The sequence below is a fragment of the Odontomachus brunneus genome, unplaced genomic scaffold (assembly GCF_010583005.1).
Source record: "Odontomachus brunneus isolate Ranch 3 - 2012 unplaced genomic scaffold, Obru_v1 Obru_scaffold_093, whole genome shotgun sequence".
Lineage (NCBI taxonomy): Eukaryota > Metazoa > Arthropoda > Insecta > Hymenoptera > Formicidae > Odontomachus > Odontomachus brunneus.
In genome coordinates, this window is record NW_022639543.1 from 1,142,292 (window position 1) to 1,166,602 (window position 24,311).

A 24,311-nucleotide genomic window follows, 5' to 3' on the forward strand; every position below is an offset into this window, starting at 1 on the left:
AGAGAGAGAGAGAGAGAGAGAGAGAGAGAGAGAGAGAGAGAGAGAGAGAAATTGAAATTTCTCCAGTCCTCTGCAGTCTCTCTACGAAAAATTGTCGTGGTACTCGCTTAACAAGACACTTGATTTCTTACGTAAGCGCATTTATATTTAGACTCTAATCGTTTCGATATTGCTTCCGTAACGACATCGAACTGACACCAACCGTTGGGAAAATTTTCCTCTCATCGATTTGCGTACGCGGTCACGTAGGAGCGATCTTCGACTCCCCGTTACGGCGTGCAACATCTAATTAGTCTGCTCTCCTCCACAACAAGGCGACACGACGAATTACGTCAGATCCGCGCGTTTCTCACTCTTCTTTTTTTTCCTTTTCTTTCGCTTTTACTCGTCCTTATACGTTTTTATCCGCGCGATCGTGACGATGACGTCGGGATATCTGCGAGGCATTAAGCCGCGTGACTCGTCGAATCGCCGATGGATCTCGGCCCACTGCTCTCTTTTCGGTAGGAACGACATAGCAAGGCTCACGCGAAGAATAATATCGCGAACGAGGAAGCGCAATTTTCGACTCACAGACAGTGTCGATTACGCGCCACTGACTCGGCGATTACTAAAAGATATCGTTGAATCTACAACGTGTCGACAATTCACTTACGAACCTAGGTTTGATTCGCAAATGTTAGAAATAAACGAATCAAGAATTTTCCGAATCGAATCGACTTTTAACAAATTTTAAGAGCATCATGAACAGCTTGGCTCTGTAGGAGCCAGTTGCTGAATAGTAGCGCGAATAATTTGAAACTACGAGAGGGGGTGATAATATTTGAACGTACGATAACACAAATGTCGAATATTTTTCAACTGTTTTGAAAGAAAAAAAATCAAACCAACCTGAATCACTTATTAATATTAGAACTCTTCTACCTCTACCTAATTAATTGATTCCTTTCAAGAGAAACAAGAAGGTTCAGATATAATATACAATAAAAATGGCTATAACTCTGAAGCAAGGTCAAATAGAATGCATATAAACTTTTTTAACTGTTTTCATGTTCCGCCGTTTACGTGGATCCTACATATTATGCAATACTCAGGCGCATTATACGGAGTGATTCCCGTATAAAGTGACCTATGTGATCTTTAGCGAACTTTTAGGAAGATGTATAGAAGAATATATCAATATTCAAGCAAATATATTGAGGGGGACATCACATACAATGGACACGATTACTTTATAGATAAAGATGTTAAAAACATTTGGTCGCGACTGTAATTTTTTCAACGGAATGAGTTTTTTAACACAAGTCGATTCTCCAAATCTTTCTGCTTGGAAACGTATTGGGGTAAAATTACAAAAAAGTGAATAATTTCCAAGATATTTTATCTTGATACTTTTCATCACACACACACACACACACACACACATAGGATGTGAAATGTCTAATAAAATATTCACCTTTTGATGCTCTTACTTCAGTGCTTTTAGAATAACTTGAAAAAGCCAACTATATTAAAAAATCTGTATGATACCGTTCAAGAAAGTGGATAGTCTGTCCAACAAATGTGCTCTTTCGCGCGTACTATATGATACACACTTCTTTCTTCGCTAACGAGTTAATTACTTGAGATCCTGGAATTCTCCGCATGTGATTTGTCGCGAACGAAATCCCACCCGACAAAGATCTTGATTTCTTGGGCCGAATGGTCGCGCTGTATCTCGATTTGCACGAGCGGAGGCTAAAGTGCAACATGTGCCGGTCGCATAAGCGAGGCAATCGGAGGCGAGGGAGAAGGAGTTTGAGGTCGCTCGTTTGGAATTGCTCGATTAAGGCCATAGACTGCAGGCCCCGCTATCAAAAGACTATCGCACGAGATACGTGCAGTGAAGTGCAGTGATGCATCGGGACTGCCGGCGCGGCGCGCGGTGACGTATTCGCCGAAGATCGGCGGAAAATTTCGGATCGACCAAATTTCGCCGGGGCCGCGGGATAACTGCCAAAGATTTCATCATTTTTATGCCAGTCGCGCGTAAGTTTCGGGAATATCGCTGTGTGCTAAAAGATAAAATTTAATCGGAAACTGTGGAATAATACGGATTCTTAACGAAGCGATTCGTAACACTGACTTATTTGTCTGTCAGGGAAACGGCGCCTTGTTTCATGGTTACGTCGTTCTCGCGGGCGCGAATAGGATGGGACAGGACGATTTTCAGAGAGGGCTGGCGATAATTGCACTGCCCCCGAGTGCAGCGGTAAATCGTACAAATGGTGCAGAAGAGAAAGATTTTGTCGCTGGAAATCGCTCGATTAAGGCCATAGACTGCAGGCGCTACCAATCAGCTATCAAAAAGCTATCGAGCGTGTAAAATGAAGCGCGGTGATGCATTGTGGATGCGACAAACCGACGCGGAAGCTACCGAACGATGGATAAGAGAACTGACGTTATATAAATCCGCTGCAAGTCTAACTGAAATCGATGCTATCGTGCTATTGCTGACAACGATCGACAACGCATAACTCAGAAATTATTAAATACACATCAATAGACATGTTGAGTCTCTCAAACTGACAGTAGGATAAACCAAATTTAGCATGAAAATGTTTCGTGCTCTAATCAAACTTTGGTAGAAATTTAATGCAGTTTTCGAGCAGTTACTGATCAGTTAACTTTCATCCAGAAAGCGCACACTATTAAATATCCCGCGCGGAATTAAATTCCTCGCCGTCTTGATTGGAAATAAAAGATAGTTTATACAAGGAAAGTAGGTTTGAAATGAAGGATAATTCGAGGTTTGACTTGTTTCAACCGAGACAACGATAAGCAAGGAGGTCCTCCCGTGAATAATTCTACTTAAAAATCGCACCAAAGACCCGCAATTTAGCTCGCTCCTTCCTCGCTTCTGACGTCAATCAAGATGGACGATGGACAAACTAATAAGGATGCATTGATACTCTACACAATAACTGGGCGGATATGTACGTATATATTTCTACCGGGGTAATTTATTGGGACTTCAGAGAGATAACGCTTGTTCGTGATATGCCTCGCGAATTTTTCACTGTCACCCATCGTGACAATGAATCGCGAATAACCATCGACAAATGTAACACGATATTCGCAAATTGAACGCGCGATAGCGAGACGTGTGGCAAAGCACGCAAAATATGCAAACGACGAAATGCCACGATATCGTCGGGTAAAGTAAGCGCGCGGAAACAAAGCTCAAGAGCCGTAGAGCATCGGCTTTACAGTGCGATCGGGAAAAAACGTGCCACTGTGTCTAGTCGCGAATAATTGATCCAAGTCATCCTTGAAGTCAACGAACAGCGGCACCATTTTTAGCCGTCGAGTGGTGAACTTAGATCGCACCGTGCGACCTAATATTCGTGGCGCGATTCCGTTGACCGATCGATCGCTGTTGCACACACGCGCGAACGACTCTATCTTACACTCTACGATTTCGCCCTCTCGATTGCTGCACGCCGTAAAAATACCGCGATGTGCTCGCTTTAAACGCGAAAAAACGCGTAGCAGAGAAAGGCCTATCAATTATTTTAAGTCGCGGAATAATCGACGAGCCAATCAACGGTTGGCAATAATCGACAACCGATGCGTCGGAAAGCTGCCGCTCGTAATATCGAACGAGCAATGAGAAAGTTTCGCGACGTGTCAAGAACACGACTTTCGTTCTTTCGTAGCGGTCAACAGCCGTAACTGTTGCGACATCGCCATTTTCACCTGCGCCGCTGCACATACACCCTTGAGAGTGAGAGAGCGAGACTGACGACGTATCACCCGCCGACACGATTTACCATTGTCGACTCGTACATTCTTACGTCCACTCGGCGTGATTTAACGTCGAAAAGCGATCGCACGAGTTTAACTCAACTTCAATTCGATTAAACACAAGAAGAACAATTCGTCAACTACATCTGGCCTGTCATAAATACAACGGCCAGATCTGTTCATCCTTTCGAGTCTTCTCTCGTCTCCTACACTAGGTAAGAAAAAAATGGTTGATCTAACCAAATTTATAGCTGTTTTTTGCTCCAATCATATTTTTTGGTTGTTCCAACACAAAAATGGTAACATGCAATATCAGGCTGTTATCACTAAAACATAGTGGTAGAATTTCATTAAAAAAATTTTTCCTGACTATAAATTGTAGTAATTGTTTCTCTATATAATTATATAGTTACCAAATATTTTTTTCTCAATGTAATGTCTTATTGACTCAAAGAGAAGAGGAACACGCAATGTTCCACGTATTAAACGTACAGAACAGAAGTAGAGACGAGTATTACGCATTGATGAGAGAAGAAGCCAACGAGGTGGCTTCGATGCTGAGGGTCGAGAAGCGGGAAAACTCGCGGCTTGGTCGGCCGGAAATCGAGGAAAACAGGGAGAAGGCCGGGGTGAGGTAGAGGGAAGAGGGAGGAGGAGGAGGTCAGAGGACGGGAGTCAGAGAGAGAAAATGCGAAGCGCTTGCGCGACTAGCTCGTTTCCATGGCTTCGTAACGTTTCGCGTAGCAACACGAGGACTTTTGACCCCGTTCGATTGTCCTTCGAAACGGATCCGTGCGTCGAGGAAGCGAAGCGCATCGCGGACCCGCGATACCTCTTTTCCATCAGCCTTACTAACGGAGTCGTCATGCAGCGTGATTCCGACTTGAAATTTTCATTCTATGTACATCGATCTTGCAAATGTCGTTAAGCTTGAAGGATCAATAAAGAAACTCGATGTATAACACTCTATGTTGTCTCACCTTGTCTTGCTACAAATGGTTACTTACTTATCGTCGTGTCCTCCATATCGAGGCTTTAAGAAACGTTCATTCAAGAATTATTTCATATTTTATGCAATTTAATTCCACTTTATCATCAAAATTACCAACTTACATTAGAGCTATTAAATTACAAAAAAAAGATCAATATTCTATTATCTCAATATTCCCTCCATTGAATTTTCAATGCCCTGAAGGCTCCTGGATACTCGATGCGACCATCGTGATTTATATCCGCCGGAAAATATATGCTTAAAATCCCAGCAAAATATGTAGCAACAAAAAGATGTATTCACGAAATGACACTTGCAGATAAAACAGGCTAAAAACACTTTCCTTTCACTTTAACAATCAATAGATAACTGTAAAATTAACGCTACAAAATCATCGGAAAAGATAGATTAAAAAGGAAAGTTCGCGTTAGTTTTACGGTTATTTATTGATAATTAAAGAAAAGTAAACCATTTGACAAATCTGCTCAATCAAATATCATTTCATGGATAAATAATTTATTGCTACGTATTTTGCAAACATTTTGAGCGAGTGTTTTCTTGCTTCTGACGTCATCCATCAAAAGTTCCGCCTCGAATGTCCGGGAGACTTAATTTTAATAAACAATGTGCTAATCATGTAACTTATTCAAAACAAAATAAGCAAGTGTTAAATAATTAATATGTCTAAATAATAAGATCAATGGGTTAACAAAACTTTCTGTTTTTATAACTTATTATATTTTTTATTGGCTTTAGGTACTTAATAAAAAGGGTAAGAAGGAAGGAGTCGTAAAACTAAAGATAGCAGTTGTGTAAACGCCAATAAGGATTTAAATTTGACTTCGGTACAACAACAAGGCTAAGCGAAAGAAATTGGAAAATTCAAGGTAAAACTCGCGTCCCAAGAAGCATTTTTAGCGAAACAAGTCTCAATGCGAGATTTAGGCCAACATTCGTAATTGTCAATTATTTACAACATTTAATCAAAAAAATTAATTATGGGTTTGCACCCGTGAAACATTTTGTTTGGATTGATATTCCTTGTTGTATGGAATACTTATTATAAGTTGACAAACAAATGTTATAAGTTAATGAACCACAAGAAATTCATGAAATTATGATTACTTATCAAATAATATGACGGATTATGAATGTTGGCTTCCGAGTAAATTCTAAATTTTGACACGGGTAACTCATTCTCACTAAAACTCTTCTGTATAATAGTGAATTTAACACACCTGGAAATATTGTGGCGTATTGCTACTTGTAACCCAGTCTCCTACATCCTAGTTGTCCGCACGATCCAGCATCCTGACACTCAATGACACTCACGTAGATACGATTCAATCGGAGAAATATGTGTTAACTAACGTGATGCTGACGAGAACCACCGATTCAATGTTTCGATGACCGACAAAATATCATAATCACCCGACAAGAAATGTAAACAATGTGCCATTGTTGACATAGTCTCCGCGTCGCGGTATACGCGTTATCTCGCGATCAAGAAAAAGTGCGCGACGTACAAGAGTATCAAAACAATTGATACCTTCGAAAAGATTGAAGGAAAGGACCCACTTGCACGCGACTCGCGAACTGTCGTCCTCTCGCCAATCAATAACGAGCATATTCAGTAACCAAGAAATCATGACAATCAACGAAATATATTTCGCACCTTCACGGTGGACAAATTATTAAATTAGCAAATTATGCGCGCCCACTATATATCGAAAGTGTGGCATTCGTCGGTTAATATGTCGGTTAACATGATCATTAATCACGTTTCCAATCGATTTGTCTTTTTGTGTGGTATCATTGAACGTCTGACAACGGGTGACAACCAGGAGCTGACTCCAGGACGCAGAATGTAGAGATGATGCAGAATATAGTAATGAAGCTTACAACACTTCTTTTTTTCACATATTTTGAATTTTTTAATCTTATCGGAATTTTCAACGCCAATAAACAATAATAATAAAGAAATTGCAAAAGTTTGCTGTTTTATTTACCAATTCCTCCCTCACTCTTATTAATATTTATTAGATTATTTCATGTTTTTCATTGCAATACTCTATTTACAGTTGAGTAAGTTACATAATGTTTCTCATTGAAATTAAGAATTATAGGAAAGATTAAATGTAGCTAAACAAAATAACCATTTGTAGCATAAAAACAGTAGCTTGTATAGTGTTACACCTTAATTCTTCATTGATCCTTCAAGTTCAATGAAATTTGCAGAGTTAATGTAGAAACAAAACTTGAAACGCACTCTTGGCTGCACATGGACGTGAGAAATTTCAAATATGCGCGAGAATAATGTGCATGTGAGCAAAAGATATATTTTATCGAATTAAATAACGATCTACTAAAAATGCAGTATCGAATTTTTTCTAGTAATATACCCGTATAATTGACCTCGTAAAATTAGAAATTTTTCGATAGGTAAATTCGATGAATTAAAATACGCAAATCGAAATAAATAAATAAGTTATTCTTGGATTATATCCCACAAACACACCGAGTCCCAAGTAAACTTTCATTTAATAGAAATTCATCTCGAGATTGTTATTGTGAGCTCTTCAATGACGAGATGATGCAAGAAGTGTGAAAAAAGTGATGAAGTCATTTGTGTACGCACATTCGCGGGAAACATTTAAAAAATACATACATCTATCGAAAAATGTATATTACAAAAAAAATGTTCCTCATCACGGACAAATATAAAATTTTTGCGATATAAGTTCGCTTCCTCTACAAAGACCGGTTAACACCGAAAAAGTAATAATAACAATGTTAATAGTAAACAACTAATAACAAAAATATTTCTATCAAAACTGTGTTCTCCAGAAAACGACTGTTACGCTCCGCGCGCAATAACGTTAGAGAAACTATTTTACTATGATCAAACTGCTAATAGCAATGTTACTAACAAAAATGAAAAATTCTCAAATATGTTCAACAAAGTTAGACAATTTTAAACGATCTGTTATTAGCAGATATATGTTGTATACAAATTTGATCATTTTTATAGCACGATTAGTCAAGACAAAATTTTTTTTATTAGTTATTAGTGTTACTAACACATATCTAGTTCAATTTTCTGACAATAACATTTGCTTTCAACATCCTTCAATCTAGATCGCCAAGTGATAAGTTGCAAAAATAATGACGATGCTGATAAAGTTATCAACATGTTATCCAAATAAGTAACTTTTATTAATAACATTTATTTTCTGCAAAATGTTGAAAACAAATATTATTAAAATTTTTTGTTCCAAAATAACAAAGTTCATAGTAAAATGTGATTGTCTTATTAAAAACGTTTTCAACAATTTTGAATCAGGCTATTTATCAGTAATACTGCCAGAAACACATGTTATTAGAAATGTTATTACTGGTGTAAACCAGCTCTAATACACGCAGTTTTTTCTTTGACGCGTGACTTCTGAATGCGTCCCTCGGCTTAGCACACTTATGGGATTTATTCCAGAATGTATGATAAATTCTTCTCTCTCCCCCCTCTCCCTCTCTTTCACACACACTCTCTCTCCCCTCTCTCTCTCTCTCTCGCTCATCCTCTCCGCGCGTGTTTATTCCGCGAAGGTATTCCGTTGACATCGGTCGAGATTTATGTCGAAGCAGCTGATCGCAATTTGGCAAGAAGCGTGCCTCACAAGAGCGCTGGCGCAATCCGTACGTTCGTGTAACAAAGTACCAGGAAAATTTGCCGAAATGCGAACACGCGGGCGCGCGCAAAGGCGAATGCTACCAATTAAATGCCACTAATACTTGGGCGTTTCGCAAACTCGAGAGCGTGCGGACGCTGACGCGACGGTCGCGTTTAATTGCACGATCGATTAATATTTCATCCGGTACAGCTTTTCGCGCGACCAATTAAGGCGAATCAATTACGTGTACCAAGAGGAGGTTGAACGTCGAGGTCACGTAGTCGGAACTAAAGGGAAAAAAGAAAAACGAGAGATTGAACGAAGAAAAGACAAAAATAAGATTGTCTATATATATATATATATATATATCGAATCAAGCAGAATCGATATCGACGCGCTATAAGAATTCCAACAACGACGGAGCCTATCTATTACGTACACATGCATGTCTATCGTTGTGGACAAAAGTATGCAATATTTCGTGCGAAAATATACTGAATCTCGAGGCTGGATATAATAATGGCAGCTCGAAATATCAACCGATAACCCGACGATGACCATTCCGAAAAAAAAGAATCGGTTTGGCAGCGTTCAACGAGCAATGTGACGATTCGTCGTCCGATGCAAATGTACAAGCGAGTGTCGCGTGGGAGTGCGAATGCATCTCGCTCACTCGTACACCTCGCTCGCTGCACACTTGCTCGCACGTTCGCAACTTTATAATCGAGCGCGCCGATTTTCAAGGATTACCACGTGCCAGCCAGCGCTGCTCCTTCACGAGAGAACCGGCCGCACTCGCGCGTCACTCTCAGGGAGAGTGAAACACTTCGACCGTATAAAACTGCCATCGCACACGCTCGACATAACTTCGGCTCGCGCGTGTGCGACGATTTTTGCAACGGGCCGACCGAGAACGCAATTAACCCTTGCGTTCCCAAAACCGGATTGCGCCGGTTCCCATGATATTTTTAGGAATAACTTTACATATAGACTTATCTCGTTGCATAAATATCTCTGAGAAATGTCAATACGATCAGACTCGAATGCGTTCTACGCAAAATCTACGTCTGAAAAACAAAATATTCTCGACTATTGTCGGAGTCTCATTCTTCTCCTTTCGAACTCATGTTAAAAAGAAAAATGGAAAGAAATAATAATAATACTAGAAGTTAAAAATATTACGCTGAAAAAGAAGTGTCTAAACTTCAAAAGAATATGTTTCTTTGTTCTTAATAATAATAATAATAATAATTGTTTTTTTAATAATAAGATTTTTTTTACTTAAAGATATTTCTATAAATAAAAAAATAACCTTTTTATTCAGGCAAAGATATTTTCGATATAAAATGTTATAATACCGAAAATAAAATAAACATTATTTCTTAAAAAAATAAATAAATAAATAAATTTCTCTAAAACAAAGAAGCGGATTTTTTCCAAGTATAAGGGCCATAATATATAGAAAAATTTAAGCAGTAAGACGTAAGCAGTAAGCAAATTGACCAATGACAGTCGTTGATTCTTGGACCGTAAGAAAAATCAGCAACTGTGATTGGTTAATTTGCTTACTACTTACATTTTGCTGCTTAAGTTTTTCTATGTGCCACTAGCCTAAGCCTTGAATTTCTTTTTTAAATAAGTAGTAAGCTGAATTTGGCCAGAACGGTAAGCGAATTTTTCAAATAAAATATAAGTAATATTGATCAAATGGCATATAACTGAGAGAATTTCAGATATATAAAATCATTGAAAAGAACAACGCGATAAAAAAAGAAAGAAAGAAAATTTTAGTTGAAAGGAATGAAAAGATATGCTATCTAGTAGTAAATATTTTTTAACTTATAGAAAATATTTTTTACATTTAATAAATGACTTATTTGATAGAAAAAAAAAAACTTTCTTTAAGTGGATAAATTGATTATTTTAACAAATTATTTTTACAAATTATTCTTTCTGATTATAATACATTTTTTTTCAGTATGAGTTCTAAAAAGAACAACCGTCGCGAATGTTTGTAAACTTATAGTGCGAATGTCTTTGCTTTAACTTCATTTAAATACTGATTACTTATGACACTGAGAAAGACAATAGTAATTGCTGAATCATATCCTTCGGAAATCCCGCAAAAAGAGATTCAGTTCCAAATTAGTTAAAGTAGCAAATTCGTCATTCAAAATTCGCGTAGCGAAAACGAGATAACTAATGAGTTTGTCGTGTAGTTTTTAAGTATAGACGACAGGTAACGCGATATATAGCCTCGGTGTTATCGATTAGATCCGAATTAAATAGTCATTAGTGAACTCGCTAACGATATCAGATAGTATAATCCGATCCAGCAATCAACAGCCAACGCGGAGCGTGTCCACACAACGAATTATTTGATTTAATTACAGAATGAGTTCACTTACACGCGATAAACAGCACGTCTCAAACGCTACTATTGAGAGAAAAGACGAATATCACGGATAAGAGAGAATCGAAAAATAGAAGCAAAAACACTTAAAATTCGAGTGAACAACGAAAGCGTGCTCTATCTGCAACGTAAGTGGTGTTTTATTCGCGAATACTCGACTAAGCTTCCCTTTCTCTCCTGCACCCATATTCACACACAAAAATATAATTAATCTTTACACACCGGATGACTTTTTGTGGTTAAATTTTACAGTCTTTAAACTAAAATTTTTTCATGTATGACATAAAATAGATAGGTAAAAGATATGCGACTCTGGCGCATCATTATAGTCACTCTCCGGATTGTAATAATTATAAAAAGAGAAATATTTGTGAAAATATCTTATGTGAGAAATATAAAACTGAAATGTGTGCGATTAAAACCTATTACCTAGAAATAAAATATTTTCTCTATCTTTCGCGATCCGCGTTCTACGTTACTTCATATACAACTATTATAACATTAACTTTTTAATTCCAATGTCACCGTTATCTCATCTCGCATCTTACAAACGCGGCGACATGGGTTGAGATAACCGAAAAAGAAAAAAAAGAGAGTCAGTCCTGAATCTGAACGGCGCTTGTAATCGAGCTTAACGGCAGATCGGAAAGCCGCATTCTGATTAGATACGGCCCTGGCTCGTATGATGTCGAGGAGGCCGCACGGAGACGGATCGGAGGGACCGGAGAGGGCCGTGCGGAGTTTCGGAAAAGAAACCGGCGCGGCGAGAACGCGGCAGCAAACGTGAAGGGGGACGAGATAGCGCACCGCTCTTGAAATCGGCGCGGATCGTGTGTTACTATGCTACGGTGCCGCCCCCTCGACGGTGATCCACGAAAAATCAATGATCCATACGCGAGGGGGAGATTGCCGCGATCTAGCGCGCAGCCTAAACAACTTTGATCCCCGCGGCGTCGCGATCTTCGTCTTTGTAATATCTTCGCCGGGGAAAATATCAGAATATTTTTAACCCAACTTATAACAATCAAAGTGTACTTGACTACGTGTTTTCGCATATTTGGTAGAATTTGTAGTAGAGCATGGTTAGCCGTTTTGGCAATTATCTGAGATACGTTCAAAAACGTTGCTTTAGTTGAAATTTTGCCAAAATAGAGTGGGGATATAGTTTGTCACTTATGTGAGAGGGATATCGGAACAATTCGGTGCTACCTTTGCACATACTTTCCCATTTGAGTTTCAGAAAACTAAATACTTTCATTAAAGCGCATGAAGACATTCTAAACAAAAATGACAACGTAAACATTGTATATAAACTTAATTGCAACAACTGTCGGATGTTGGACAGACGCGCCGCAAGTTGATAACCGGCATCAAGAAGAGACTTGTTCCAATAAAGAGTTATCAATAAATTTTGAACATATCACGGATAAATCTTTCTATTCTGCAAAGTTTATTACTCACTATCAAACGCCCTATTCGTAACTTGATAACTTGATGTAAATTTTATACATTTTTGTAATTATTTATTATAAAGGGACTTGTACCCGTAAATAAATAAATAAATAACTCGGGACGAGATTTAGCCTTTCGTTTAAATTTTATTTCTTATTTTCCTCCTTTCTGCATGGAAGAAATGCCCACTATAGATGTTTCATAATTTCTCTTCTATATTCTACTCACATAACAGTAAGAAGTTACATTCGAACAATTTTGCGAATTTACGCGTATAGAAAAAAAAAAAACGATAGATTTTAGCGCGATGGTCATGATGCATGTATCACAATAAAATCCTTCTATTAATAGCAACTCTGATACATATATTAAACAAACGTCAAAAAATGTCTGTTATTTCCGTATAACTTGGCGCGCGCGATCGTACACTCGAACCGTGTGCATCACACTATCAACAATAAAGATTCGCGTATTAATCTTTCGAGTTACAAATAGTTTCATCACGACTGACAAAAAGTGATGATTGCTATTTTCGGCTCTGAGGAAATTCAAGTATCTTTGTGGATCCTTCACAGTCACTATTATGCAAATAGTGGAGACTCGCTCGAGCGTTACGTATGCTCCTTTCATTATACGAAATGTATAGTATGTCTGACACGAATGAGAAATGTGCAGCTTCAATGGTATATCTAATCGTACGATAGTAATAGAATGTCTTACCTTGGCATTTGACCCCCACTTTCCCGTTGCCCCAAATATAATCTTCACCTATGACAAGAATTATAATATTGATTTGCATATTTCTGCTCTAGTATCTGTTCTTTTCTTTGTAAATCACAGTGCAATTGTTCAATAAGAGAAAGTTAAAGCGAACAATTCGATCGCAATTCTATAGTGATTACTCATACAGTACAAATGTCTAAGAGACAGAAAATAGAAACATAAGAAAGAATACAGGAAGAACGTATCACGTTACTTGAAAATAAATCCATTTGCATATTTAGTCGAGAAAAAATTATTTCAACAAACCATCTTTCTTAATTTTAAGCAAAAATGTGAAATATTACTCAGTTCAAATAGTAAGTCATATGTTCTGTAATATAAGCCAATTAGTGATGTACTTACAGTGCTTGCAGAGAACAGGCGTTACGAAGTACACATCTACGAAGACATGATTGTACGAGTTATGTTTTGTGCTCGCGGAATCGGCTACATACGCTGTAACAAGGAAGCGAGAAATTAATTCATTACCATGGGGTATGGAAACAGCACATTACAATAGTATATATGTGCAACGATACTGATACTTACAGTATGGCCCATTGCTGAGCGTTACGTAGGACGACTCTTCTTCATTATGAGTGTCGAGGTACGGCGACAAGCTTCCTTTCAGCATTAGGACTCCGTCGATTGCACCTTCTAAACAGAAAATCGTTCAAACATAAGTATTAGAAAAACATAAAAATATTTAACGATAAAATTATTAATAACCGATTACCATTTGCGAAAATCCAGATAAATAAAAAAAAAACCTTATCTTGAAGCTACCTAATGTTTCAACAATGTTTAAGTAACTTCATAATATAAGCGATATCTTTCTGTATATATAAACATCGACCTAATCTTTGATGGCGATACACAGCGTACACATTGTATTAATCTGTAGTGATATGACTAATATATGCATTTCGGCTCTTATCTCTTTTATCGTCCAAAGTGTCTCTAAATGAAAACCAATCAGAAGGCTTATAAGCCATATTTAAAGTTATTTTAAAAATAAAAATATGATTTTTTAAAAATACTTATTTCATATAAATTTTTTATAGTTATTAATTATGTGATGAATTCAAAGATTGATAAGAGAGAGTCCAGGATGAGAGTTTTTTTTTGTGTATGCAAGAATTGCAATTTGTTGAGACAAACTTATTCTGGCAAAATATAATTAATGTCTCGCAAATAGCTGCCGAGCAATATTGTAAATTTCTGTACCTGGCACAAACTCTTCCTGCTCGGTTTTCCAGTCGCACGAGACAGCACCAATATGCTGTTTCAAGTCGCCTCGGAAGTAGCGCGTTAGTCGATGCTCATCGAGGAAATGATCAGCAGATCGTCTCCATGGAAAAACTTGTGCAAATTTACTGGTTTGTCAGTCATACATGGCACGCAATAAACGTGAGTGGATTCGCGCGACACTGTGATCACGGGACATAATCTCTGTTGATTCTTACGCATTCTCTTTAGGGCCTCAAAGCATTCTTATTTTTCTCGCTTCTACTCTCCAGTCGTATTAGAAGCGGCTCTTATTTAATGCACGATTATTTGCAACTATTTGAGCATTATTTAGGAAAGCTGATCATCGCTCAATCGACGATGTAGTGTCTATTTTCTTATTGGGCACGTTCGATTCTGACGCAATTATTAAAAATAATGCTTTACTCTCTCCGTTAAAAAAACTATCTGCATATATCCTTATACAATGGAGAATCGCTTTAAAAATTACTTCTATCGCTGTAGATAAAATATGTAAGACGCTGTGCGATATTGACGACGACGATGACAATGACAATGTTACTTCAAAGGCGTCAGTACACCAAATACATTCAATTTTCTCAGTGGCAATGTGATATGAACACTACGATAACTTTTCATGCGTGACAACGCGACTCATCATGATTCTATCATTCCCCTTTGCATTTCTTCCGCCGACACCCACTGTTCGAGTATACCTCTTCTTTCCTTTCGTTATTCCTACGTTTCATATCCAAAGTACCGTAGCAAGCCTACGGTTGTGGTCTCTGCAATCATGGTAAGTTAGATTTGTGTTAGTTAACAATTTGCTATAACATAACCAATAACAACAATAAGTAATCAAGAGAATGTTCAAAGACTAATAAGAGCCTATATTAGTGATATAATATTATAATCAGACAAAAACTTCAAATTATGACTCACAATCAATAAGTAAAAAATTTATTAGCAAAGATATCCAACTGATCAATTTTTTTACTTATCGACTATATGAGACCATCAAGTTTTTTGCCTGATTACACTATTACTCCTGTGTATAAACCTTTATTACATCTATGTAGAGTCCTTAAACATTTTCTTGATTGTATATCATCAGAGATACTTTTCATTCTAAATTTTTTTAATAATAAATAAATCCATACAATAGGTATGTTCTTTTTAGCTGAACGTTTGACTTTAGAGTAAAACAAGTGTATAACTATAGATTTACAATATAGACTATACAATATTATGGCATGGCTAATTGAACAAGATTGAAGGACAGCGATGTGCTAACTCAAATGCTTTCCCTATCACACAGTATTCTAGGAGAGGAACGATATACTAGATATATGTAGAGATAAAAGAGAATGAAACATAGTGAAAGAGAGGATGCATTAATCATATGATTGTTTCTCCTTCTTTGTTCTTTTCATCAACCAGACAATTAGACAAGAAAATCATCTTATTCTTTATCCTCTCTTACTGATGCTATCCCTTCTGCAACAATACACAGTTTATTCTGTGTCTATGTGTATAACCTAACATGAAGGGAAAAGGAGCAAACTAATGAAACATTTGTTCAGCTAAGAATAACAGGCCTATTGAATCAATGATATTAACAATCATTAACAATCACTAGACTTTTAATTCTTAGTATCAGAGATATATATTATTAATATACACATTACTTTATACAGATGAATCAAAGATACATACATACACGAATCACAACGTGCACGCAATGTTACACGCCTTGGAGAAGATACTAACGGAAGCTCGCTTATCGAGGACCGGAATGATAAGAAAAGTTCCTGAGGAAGAGGCTTACCCGCACAACGTCGCGCTCCTCAAACAGGAGGCAAAGGGAGATGAATGGACGCGCTTCGTCTCACCAACAGGATTCCTCGATGCCGAGAATCTCGCTCGGACAAGAGGCACTTTGGTCCGGCACGAGAGCCACGGCTACTGCGACGACGCTCGTTGTGAAAGAACGACAATGCACCTCCCTCCTCTCAGCAGAGTCCAGCTCCGTGTTCGCGTCGGCTGCTGCTCCGAGAATTCGCGCTCGAGTCGCAGGAAATAAGAATGACGGAGGCGAAACAACAATAATATCGTCGACCGTGTCGCGACACTCGAACACGGTTAGGCCAGCCTAGTGGTCTGTTCTTTTCAGCTGCACTGCTGAACTGATGCAATAAGTTAGAGTGAGAAAAAATATACTTGTCTCACTTTAACTTATTGCACCAGTTCAGCAGTGCAGCTGAAAAGAACAAACCATAGGCCTAGCTGAAATCGTTGCACTCGAACGGAAGTCGGCTGCGAGCAATCGAGAGTGAACACGACTCGTCGTTCGAGATGGCAATAATTGCGTCACATCATTTTTCGAATAATGTTACATTTCTTCCCTCGAACCTCACTTTTGTTTTCTACACTTTTTATTAAAAACATATTTGTGAAAAATCGACGCATTAATATATAATAAGAACGCAAGAGAAAAAATGAAGTAACTAGAGCCAGAGAGAAGAATGAGCTTGGGTGGCGATTCTCAACGTCAAGCAAATGAGATGCGAAAATTCTATAGTTCACGTATACTATAAATTTTCGCATGCATATCTCATTGATTGCGTTCAGAAGAGAAAGCTGCTTTGCAACTGTTGTAAAATTCGTGAATCTGATTAGAGTGTGCTCTTAATTTTGATTGAGTCCAAGAGCATGTACCAATCAGATTCACAAATTTTACAACAGTTGTAAAGCAGCTTTCTCTGCTGAACGCAGCCATTCACACACAGTCAGGGCGCCGTCTCACGGAGCGGAAATTTTCAGCGGAATGGAACTTGCGGAGTTAGCACGACCAATCACAGCCGTTCCGCTTTTTTTCTGGTGCTTTTTATATTTTCTTGTGTCCCATGGAACGGAATACGCGGAAGCGGATCACACGGAATAATACAAAAAGTAGACTTTTTAATGTTATTTCTTATGTTTTTAATAATTTTAATAATATTTTATACAAATGATAAAATATATGATAAATTAGTAAAGAATAAAATTAATTTCTCAGTAAAATACTTTTTACGAAAATATGCAACTATTTTACGATTGGCTAAAACATAATTCCACTGCCGCGTTTACCGCTTCATGGGACAGAAGGAGAAGTACATCAGAGGAATTGCGGTGATACATTATGTAATATAATAAAGTGAGATCTGTTGTGATTAATTATGAAGAATATATTATGTGATTTTTGTCGACTGTGGCTATTAATTAAACATATAAACATATTCACATATTATACATAATTGTTTACTATAATTATCAAAATATTAACATCGTATTATTTACGATTCTTCTACTCATCATTTCTAAACGAAATAATAAAGAATGTCGAAAAAATATATATATAATAAATGTATAAGAAGCAAATGAGATATGTAAGATATGTTGAGGTTATCCGCAACTATCTTTATCCTTTCCGCAAAATTGCAACGGTAAGATTATAGCGAAACGGCACAAAAAAGAGCGGAACGGCTGTGTAGAACGGTCGTATTAGTTCCGCGGAGAATTTCCGCCTTATGGGACGTCGGTCTCAGAGCTAGGCGCTAGAGACCCTAGAAATAAGAGACTAGTACAGACTTCTATATACTACTAGACTGCTAACTCCCTATAGTCGGCCTGTAGAAAAGTGAGGCAAAATTTTAACGTATAGCATGTTCGACTGGCTCTGGGTTAACCCACTCTGGGTTAACTCAGGGGCAGTCGAACACGCTAGGCTGCGTTCCAAAATTCTACTCGGTGAATAGAGTACATTTAATTGACCAATCATGATGAAGAAATTCTAGTTATCTTTGTTTTTATTGGTCAATTAAATGCTACTCTACCCGTCGAGTAGAGTTTTAGAAGCCCTAGTAATGTGAATAGTGGGTGCTTTCCAGTTGCTTAACACATCTTGACACACACGTACACAAAAGTATTTGGTCACATATTATCTAAAATATCTTGTAAGATAATATGCAACCAATAAGCTGGTTTTATATAACACAGTGTACGCAACTAAAAAGCACCCAGTTGCTTGATTCACATCGTGCACTTGAGGCATTTTTTCGTTTCGTAACCACGGTAGCGTTTGGTTGGTTAGTTTGGTCCACTTAACACTCGCAACGCTGCGAACGTCTTTCTATCTTTGTTGCTCGAAGCGTTGCGAGCGTTAAGTGGGCCAAATTAACTAACCAAACGCTACCGTTGTCACGAAACGAAAAAACGCCTCTGTTTGTAGGCATTATTGAAAAATCCTCTCGACACAATACTGGAATCAAACTACTAAAAAAATGCTATTAAAAAATGAAACGAAACAAATGTTGAGAAAGGGAAACGTTACTTCAAGTTTATCTCATCTATGGCGATAGGGATTCCGTGATGCATTTCTGAACGCGACCGCGTTGACAGGTCTGCTCTTTTTATTGTCATATGGACAAGCCAGCGTACATTCCTCTCGCTCGCGGCTCGCAGTGTTCATCTCCTTATATAGTGAATCGGGACACCGAAGAGAAGAGGAGGTAGCCGCTGTTATCATGAGCAACACGATTACCCAGGAGGCTTACGACGAAGTCGTCAGAGAATTCATGCAGGATTTCCTCATGACTGCTGAAGAAGCTATCGACGACGCCGTCAGGCACTTCGAAACTCAGGTATTGACTAAAACACCGAATTTTTTGTTTACTTTTTGTTTGTCTGGCCCGTTGATTTACGAAAGATGAAAGTCATTTTACCTCTTTATATGCTCGATTGCACAACTTGTTTATCGGTGCAATTTGTGTCGTACACATTCCTAGCGTTAGACTCGCAGGAGCCAAATTTTGAGAAACATAAGCCAACGTATGCATTTGACATTTTTTTCTTTGTTCAAATAACTAATGGTTATTCAAGCTTTTTGTCATTTAACATGTTGATATGCAATTGATAACCTCGACAGTCTTTCCGTAAGTTCAGAAATTGATTCTTCATTTACATCTTTTCGGATTTTTTCGGGATAGCTTAGTTTCTCTTCCGCTAGATTCGAAGGTTATTCAATCTGGACGCCGCAACAGGACACCAACCTGTGCGCGGGATGCGTTTGGCGTTGATCAATGAAAATGTCTTTTCTACTTCTGCTTTCTTGCACGCGTCACTACGTGATTCATCCGACAACGCATCGCCGAGGATTTTCTTTATTGTTGGAAAAAAAGAAAAAAAATTAGGACACGAAATAACAATAATGAAGTTCGTGGTTGTATAAAAAAAATACACAAAAAAATATATATAGCAAAAATTCGAAACTTTTCTCGCAATCTAAAATATTTATGTTGTATAAAAATAAAATTTCTCTCGAAATACGCGCAATCATTATCTACTTTAGCGCATCGGTTTATTTTTTATACACTGAAAGAAAAAAAATTTTAAATATGAGAAATATTTAGTACTAACGATACATTTGTACTAGTATATGTATTTTTTATATTAAATTAAAAATTTCAAATGAGTTTATATATGTGTGTGTGTGTGTGTGTGTGTGTGTTATTTATTTATTTATTTATTTATACTTTGAGAAACGTTATTTTTCATGAAACAAAAATAGCAGAATATAGATTTAAATAAATGTTATTACCAAATAAAAATTTTTTCAGATTTCTTTTCTTTCAGTGTAGCAATTCGTAGCAAAAAAAATTCACGATAGTTTTATCGAATTTATTCTAAGGCAACTTTCGAGGATTACTGTAAAAAGAAAAAGAAAAATAACGCGCTAATACGAAATGCAACACATCTCGACTGATGTTACGCAATCGTCATTATGCTATAATTAACGGACGGCGTTTATTTCGCGCAGGGAATAGACTTGAACAACATCGTCAAAGATTTAGCCCTCTCAGACAAATATGAGCCGATAATAACGTGTTTGGAACGACTGAGGTTTGCTGTGAGAGACAAGAGTTACGAGCTTGTGCCCGACACATTGCAAGAATTGCGCGCCGAATTGGACAAGGACATCGGACACAAAGTATTCGCGGGCAAGCAGAAGTGCTACAAAATCCTAATCGATCTCTTGAAAGATTGCCGAAAGAACCACGCGATAGTCAAATCCACGCTAAAGACGATCACATCGTTAATGACCGGCAACCCGGACTTACTGGATGACGACGGTGTTGCGCTACAGATAGAGTAAGAGTATTCCTATCGCGGCTTTCGGAAGAAGCAAATGCGTGCTTGAAACAATCATAGATCTCTCGAAGAGTGTTTTTCCGAAATAGGAAAAAATATAGGACCAAGTAGGAAAAAGTTGTGGAGAATAAAAAATGTTACTTTCGCGACTAAGGATACCTTATTGGAGTAGAAAGTTCTACCTCACCCAGCATACAGACCTTACTTCTTCCGATTTTTATTTATTTCGGTCAATGCAGAACTATTTTTCCGGTATGCAATTTAAAAATAAGATTAAAGTTTAAAAGTAGGTCAAAATGGGTCGAATTATCGCATCGAGAGATCTATCATTCTTCAATCAAGAAATCCATTTGTTGTCTGAAAAATAGCAAGCGAAAGAAAATATTTTGATTAAACATGCCTGTTTCTTTAAACATAAACAGTCATCTAGAAAATCCTAGGAACTTATGCACAGACCTAATATAATTTTGCAATAATTGCGCTAAGATAATTCGTCATAACTCAACGGTTTTGTTAGTTTTTCCTAAGGAAAAAGACGAATAGAGTCAACTTATGATTATGATTTCTTCTATCTTGGGATATATCTCACAAAGTTTTACTTGTCAGGATCTTAGACAAGTATCACGACATTGCGACATTGCAGTGTTTATTGCGTTGGGTACGCGAATGCTGCATAAAACACGAACTGAACAGACAAAAAATCTTCAATGCCAACATCTTTGAGAAACTCAAGAAAATATTAGTACGCGAAGATGCAAACGTGGCCGAGATCAAAGACGCGTGCTCTGTCATCAGAGCCTTAGTCTTGGATGACGACATCAGACACGAATATGGAAAGGCTCACGAACATGCGACTGTCATCGCGAAGGGCGCTCTTGATATTCTCACAGGATTGCTATCAAGTAAATCATACTTATAAGCGAAGATAGTTGAAAAAATAGGGAGTTTCAGCAAATTTTTTTTAAAGAAATGAAATCAGTATAGGGTTTTGACCATACTATTTGTCATTATTTTATATAAATAAAAAAATTATAAAATTAAAATTCCGTCCAGAGAATTCCAAGTGTATGAATTATGTTAAATAATTATAACCGTCTAAAATATTTTCAGATGGTTATTATTTAACAATTGTAATACCGTTTAAGACTATAAAAATCAGCATAATATAAAAACATTTAATAACCAGGAAGATTACATCAATACTTATTTTTTGCATATGTAGGATTTAAAAAAGACAAAACTGTAGTGGGCGACCTGATGATCACGTTGGCCGCATTAATCGTTAGAAATGAATTCTGTCAAGAAGTTGAGGACGCTGGCGGATTGAAATTCGTTCAGGACATAATGATCGATTATCCGGACTCAGAGAAATTAAATTGGCAAGCTTTGAAGTTGCTCAAAGCGCTTGCTGGCAACGACAACGTGAAATCTCATATCGTGACGTCTGGATGCGCGCCTCTAATCGTATCTGCCATTAGCAGAATGAAAGTAAGTTCGTAAACGAGATAATCTCTTTTGCGATTAAATCGGCTTTCTTTATCGTACAAATAACTACGATACTAAACAAATAAATATTTAACGACATGCCTTAATTAATATCCAACAGGCGTCGGAGTACGTCGTGACTGCAGGATTGGGTTGCATATCCGCGTTATCCTTGCGAAGCACTTCTAACGCTGGCGTATTCTACGATTGTGGTGCACCTCAGGTGGTTATAGACGCTATGAAGGCTTATTCGAAGAATGTGAACGTCTTGAGACAAGCCTGTTGGGCGATCAGAAACATGTCGGTGCGGAATAAGTCCGAGTCAACGGAATTTGTGGCTTACGGCATCGAAGAAGTGCTGCAGAGTACATTACGTCTGCACGGACCTAAATTGGAAAATGACGCGAAAGCTGCGTTGAGAGATCTTGGCCTCAAGGTAGACCTAAAGGAGAGATGGACAGGGAAAGGCGTCAATCTAAATAACGAGCGTCAATGATTAACTACTGGCGAAATATAATATTACAACTATCTATCACTGATACCTCGCTAGTTTGAATTTTCGCCTTGCCTCATCTTGCGATGCGACGCGTTATTTAACGAGTCTTTATTAATGTACTTAAGATACGTTTGATCTTAAGTATTTCGAAGCTCAACGTAATGAAACGAGAGAATATGCGCTATCGAACTTTGTTAAAAACTGCAAAGCCTCGCAATTCTATGTAATAAGACTTTAATAAAAGCCTTAGCTTTACGAGAAACATGTTTGACAAATGAGATCAAACTGAGTTTAAACTTGAAAACTCAAAGCGTTTTCAAAGTCCCCTGCGGTGCCTAACAACTTTTCTCGTTTCTCGTGACAAACTGTACAGAGTACATCGGGATCTCATGCAATGCTTCAAACTTGAAGTTGCAATACTCTTCCGTAACACTGCCAGCAGCTTTCACGTGTATTACGTATTTATACTTAATAATTGTATTAAACTACCTTTATTTATACAGGATGTTTGGAAAGTTCCGGAACGATCTGATATTTCGGAACAAAAATATTTTACAAAAAATCATGCGTACAAAAATACTGGAATAAAATCATTGAGAAGTATATACTTTGCGAGATATTTTGTCTTGATATTTCCCAGTATAAGATATGAGATATCTCGAAAAGTATTCCCTTTTTGATGATTTGTCTTATTACTTTTATACGCAAAATGAAAAATCTCTAGGAATCAATTTATATTAAGAAAAGAATTATATATGATTTCATTCAAAAAATTCAAATTGAAAAAATTTTGGCACGTCCGCCACAAAGTCAAGTCAATAGCACCATCATTCGTCCTCTTTGAAATTCTAAACTTTAAAACTTTTGTCTAAAACATCTTTTTGTGAAATGTTTTTTTCTGAAATATTAGAGAATTCTGAAACTTTTTAAACATCCTGTATCATAATAACGGTTACGTGGCCCACGGGAATTGAGCAATTAATTTTCCCTCCAGACTTATAACACGCGCGGAATATATAAACGAAAAGGGGGTTATTGAAACTTGCTAATCAAGATTATTGGTACGATGGACTACTTAAATACTAAGTGATAAATATTGCTGAGCTGAAAAAAGACATGAGCTAACGATCGAACAAAGTATCGATAATATTTATATATCGTTTTTTGTAAATTGTTTTTATATACACGTAACAAGAAATTTTTTTGTACATTATATTACTGTAACACTAGAATTGATACGATGAATAAAAGCTAATTTTGAAATAGTAGGACACACATGTCCATTCATAGATCAGGAGACCTTTTGTCTCCCTTTCCTTTCTTCCTTGTCCACTTCTCGCGTGCCAAACTGTCTAATTTTATGTGACACAGATACTCTTAAATACATTCCGCATTAGGCGTTACGTAATCCGAAAATAACTTGCTTTGTTTCGCAAACGTGTCTGTCATCGATTCGATCAATTTACGCGACAATAATTTGACTGCGTTGTCAATGAGCGTGCTGACAGTACGAAAAGTTCAATATTATTTGATAACTAAATAAAATTCACTATGTCTCCATAGCGTTCAAATCGTTAATAACACGATGAAGACGGATGATATTTGATAGCCAGTCAAATATCTGCTAATATCCGATTAATTTGCCGTATTTGTTTGAGCAAGAACAGGTGCTTGTTGAATATCACTTTATTAACATTTAACGTTTAAGAGTGTCTAACGTCAAACAGGTAGTTACATCCGTAATGTACAAGTAATACGTGCTCTTCAGTCTGATTCTCTCGCTTTTCGTTCAAGTTTCGCTTCGCGAATGCATCGTAAATA

General features: G+C 37.3%; 2 protein-coding genes and 1 long non-coding RNA gene across 4 annotated transcripts in view; 2 read left to right on the top strand and 1 right to left on the bottom strand.

Moving 5' to 3' along the window:
* LOC116848363 (phosphatidylinositol 3-kinase regulatory subunit alpha) overlaps positions 1-16,505 on the bottom strand; it is a 73,701-nt gene extending 57,196 nt beyond the window's left edge. Inside the window, exons 1-5 of the mRNA XM_032824345.1 lie at positions 16,149-16,505; positions 14,300-15,105; positions 13,622-13,729; positions 13,436-13,528; positions 13,031-13,078 (exon numbers count right to left, since the gene is read on the bottom strand). Coding sequence (XP_032680236.1) covers positions 13,031-13,078; positions 13,436-13,528; positions 13,622-13,706 — 226 coding nt within the window. The 5' untranslated portion in view covers positions 13,707-13,729; positions 14,300-15,105; positions 16,149-16,505. The remainder of the gene's footprint in view (positions 1-13,030; positions 13,079-13,435; positions 13,529-13,621; positions 13,730-14,299; positions 15,106-16,148) is intronic.
* On the top strand, positions 1,735-4,750 carry LOC116848366. Of its 2 annotated transcripts, XR_004378950.1 has the most exons (3): positions 1,735-2,028; positions 2,141-2,975; positions 3,699-4,750. It is a non-coding gene; the product is annotated as an uncharacterized LOC116848366 (long non-coding RNA). The 2 variants fall into 2 exon arrangements; XR_004378949.1 differs by having other exon boundaries at positions 1,739-2,028; positions 2,141-4,750.
* Positions 16,506-18,733: 2,228 nt separating the features above from the next.
* On the top strand, positions 18,734-23,758 carry LOC116848323 (armadillo repeat-containing protein 6 homolog). Its single transcript, XM_032824268.1, has 5 exons — positions 18,734-19,002; positions 20,178-20,509; positions 21,116-21,411; positions 21,732-21,997; positions 22,116-23,758. The coding sequence occupies exons 1-5, from the start codon at positions 18,886-18,888 to the stop codon at positions 22,488-22,490; spliced, it is 1,386 nt and encodes a 461-aa protein (XP_032680159.1). The 5' UTR covers positions 18,734-18,885; the 3' UTR covers positions 22,491-23,758.
* Positions 23,759-24,311: the final 553 nt, after the last annotated feature.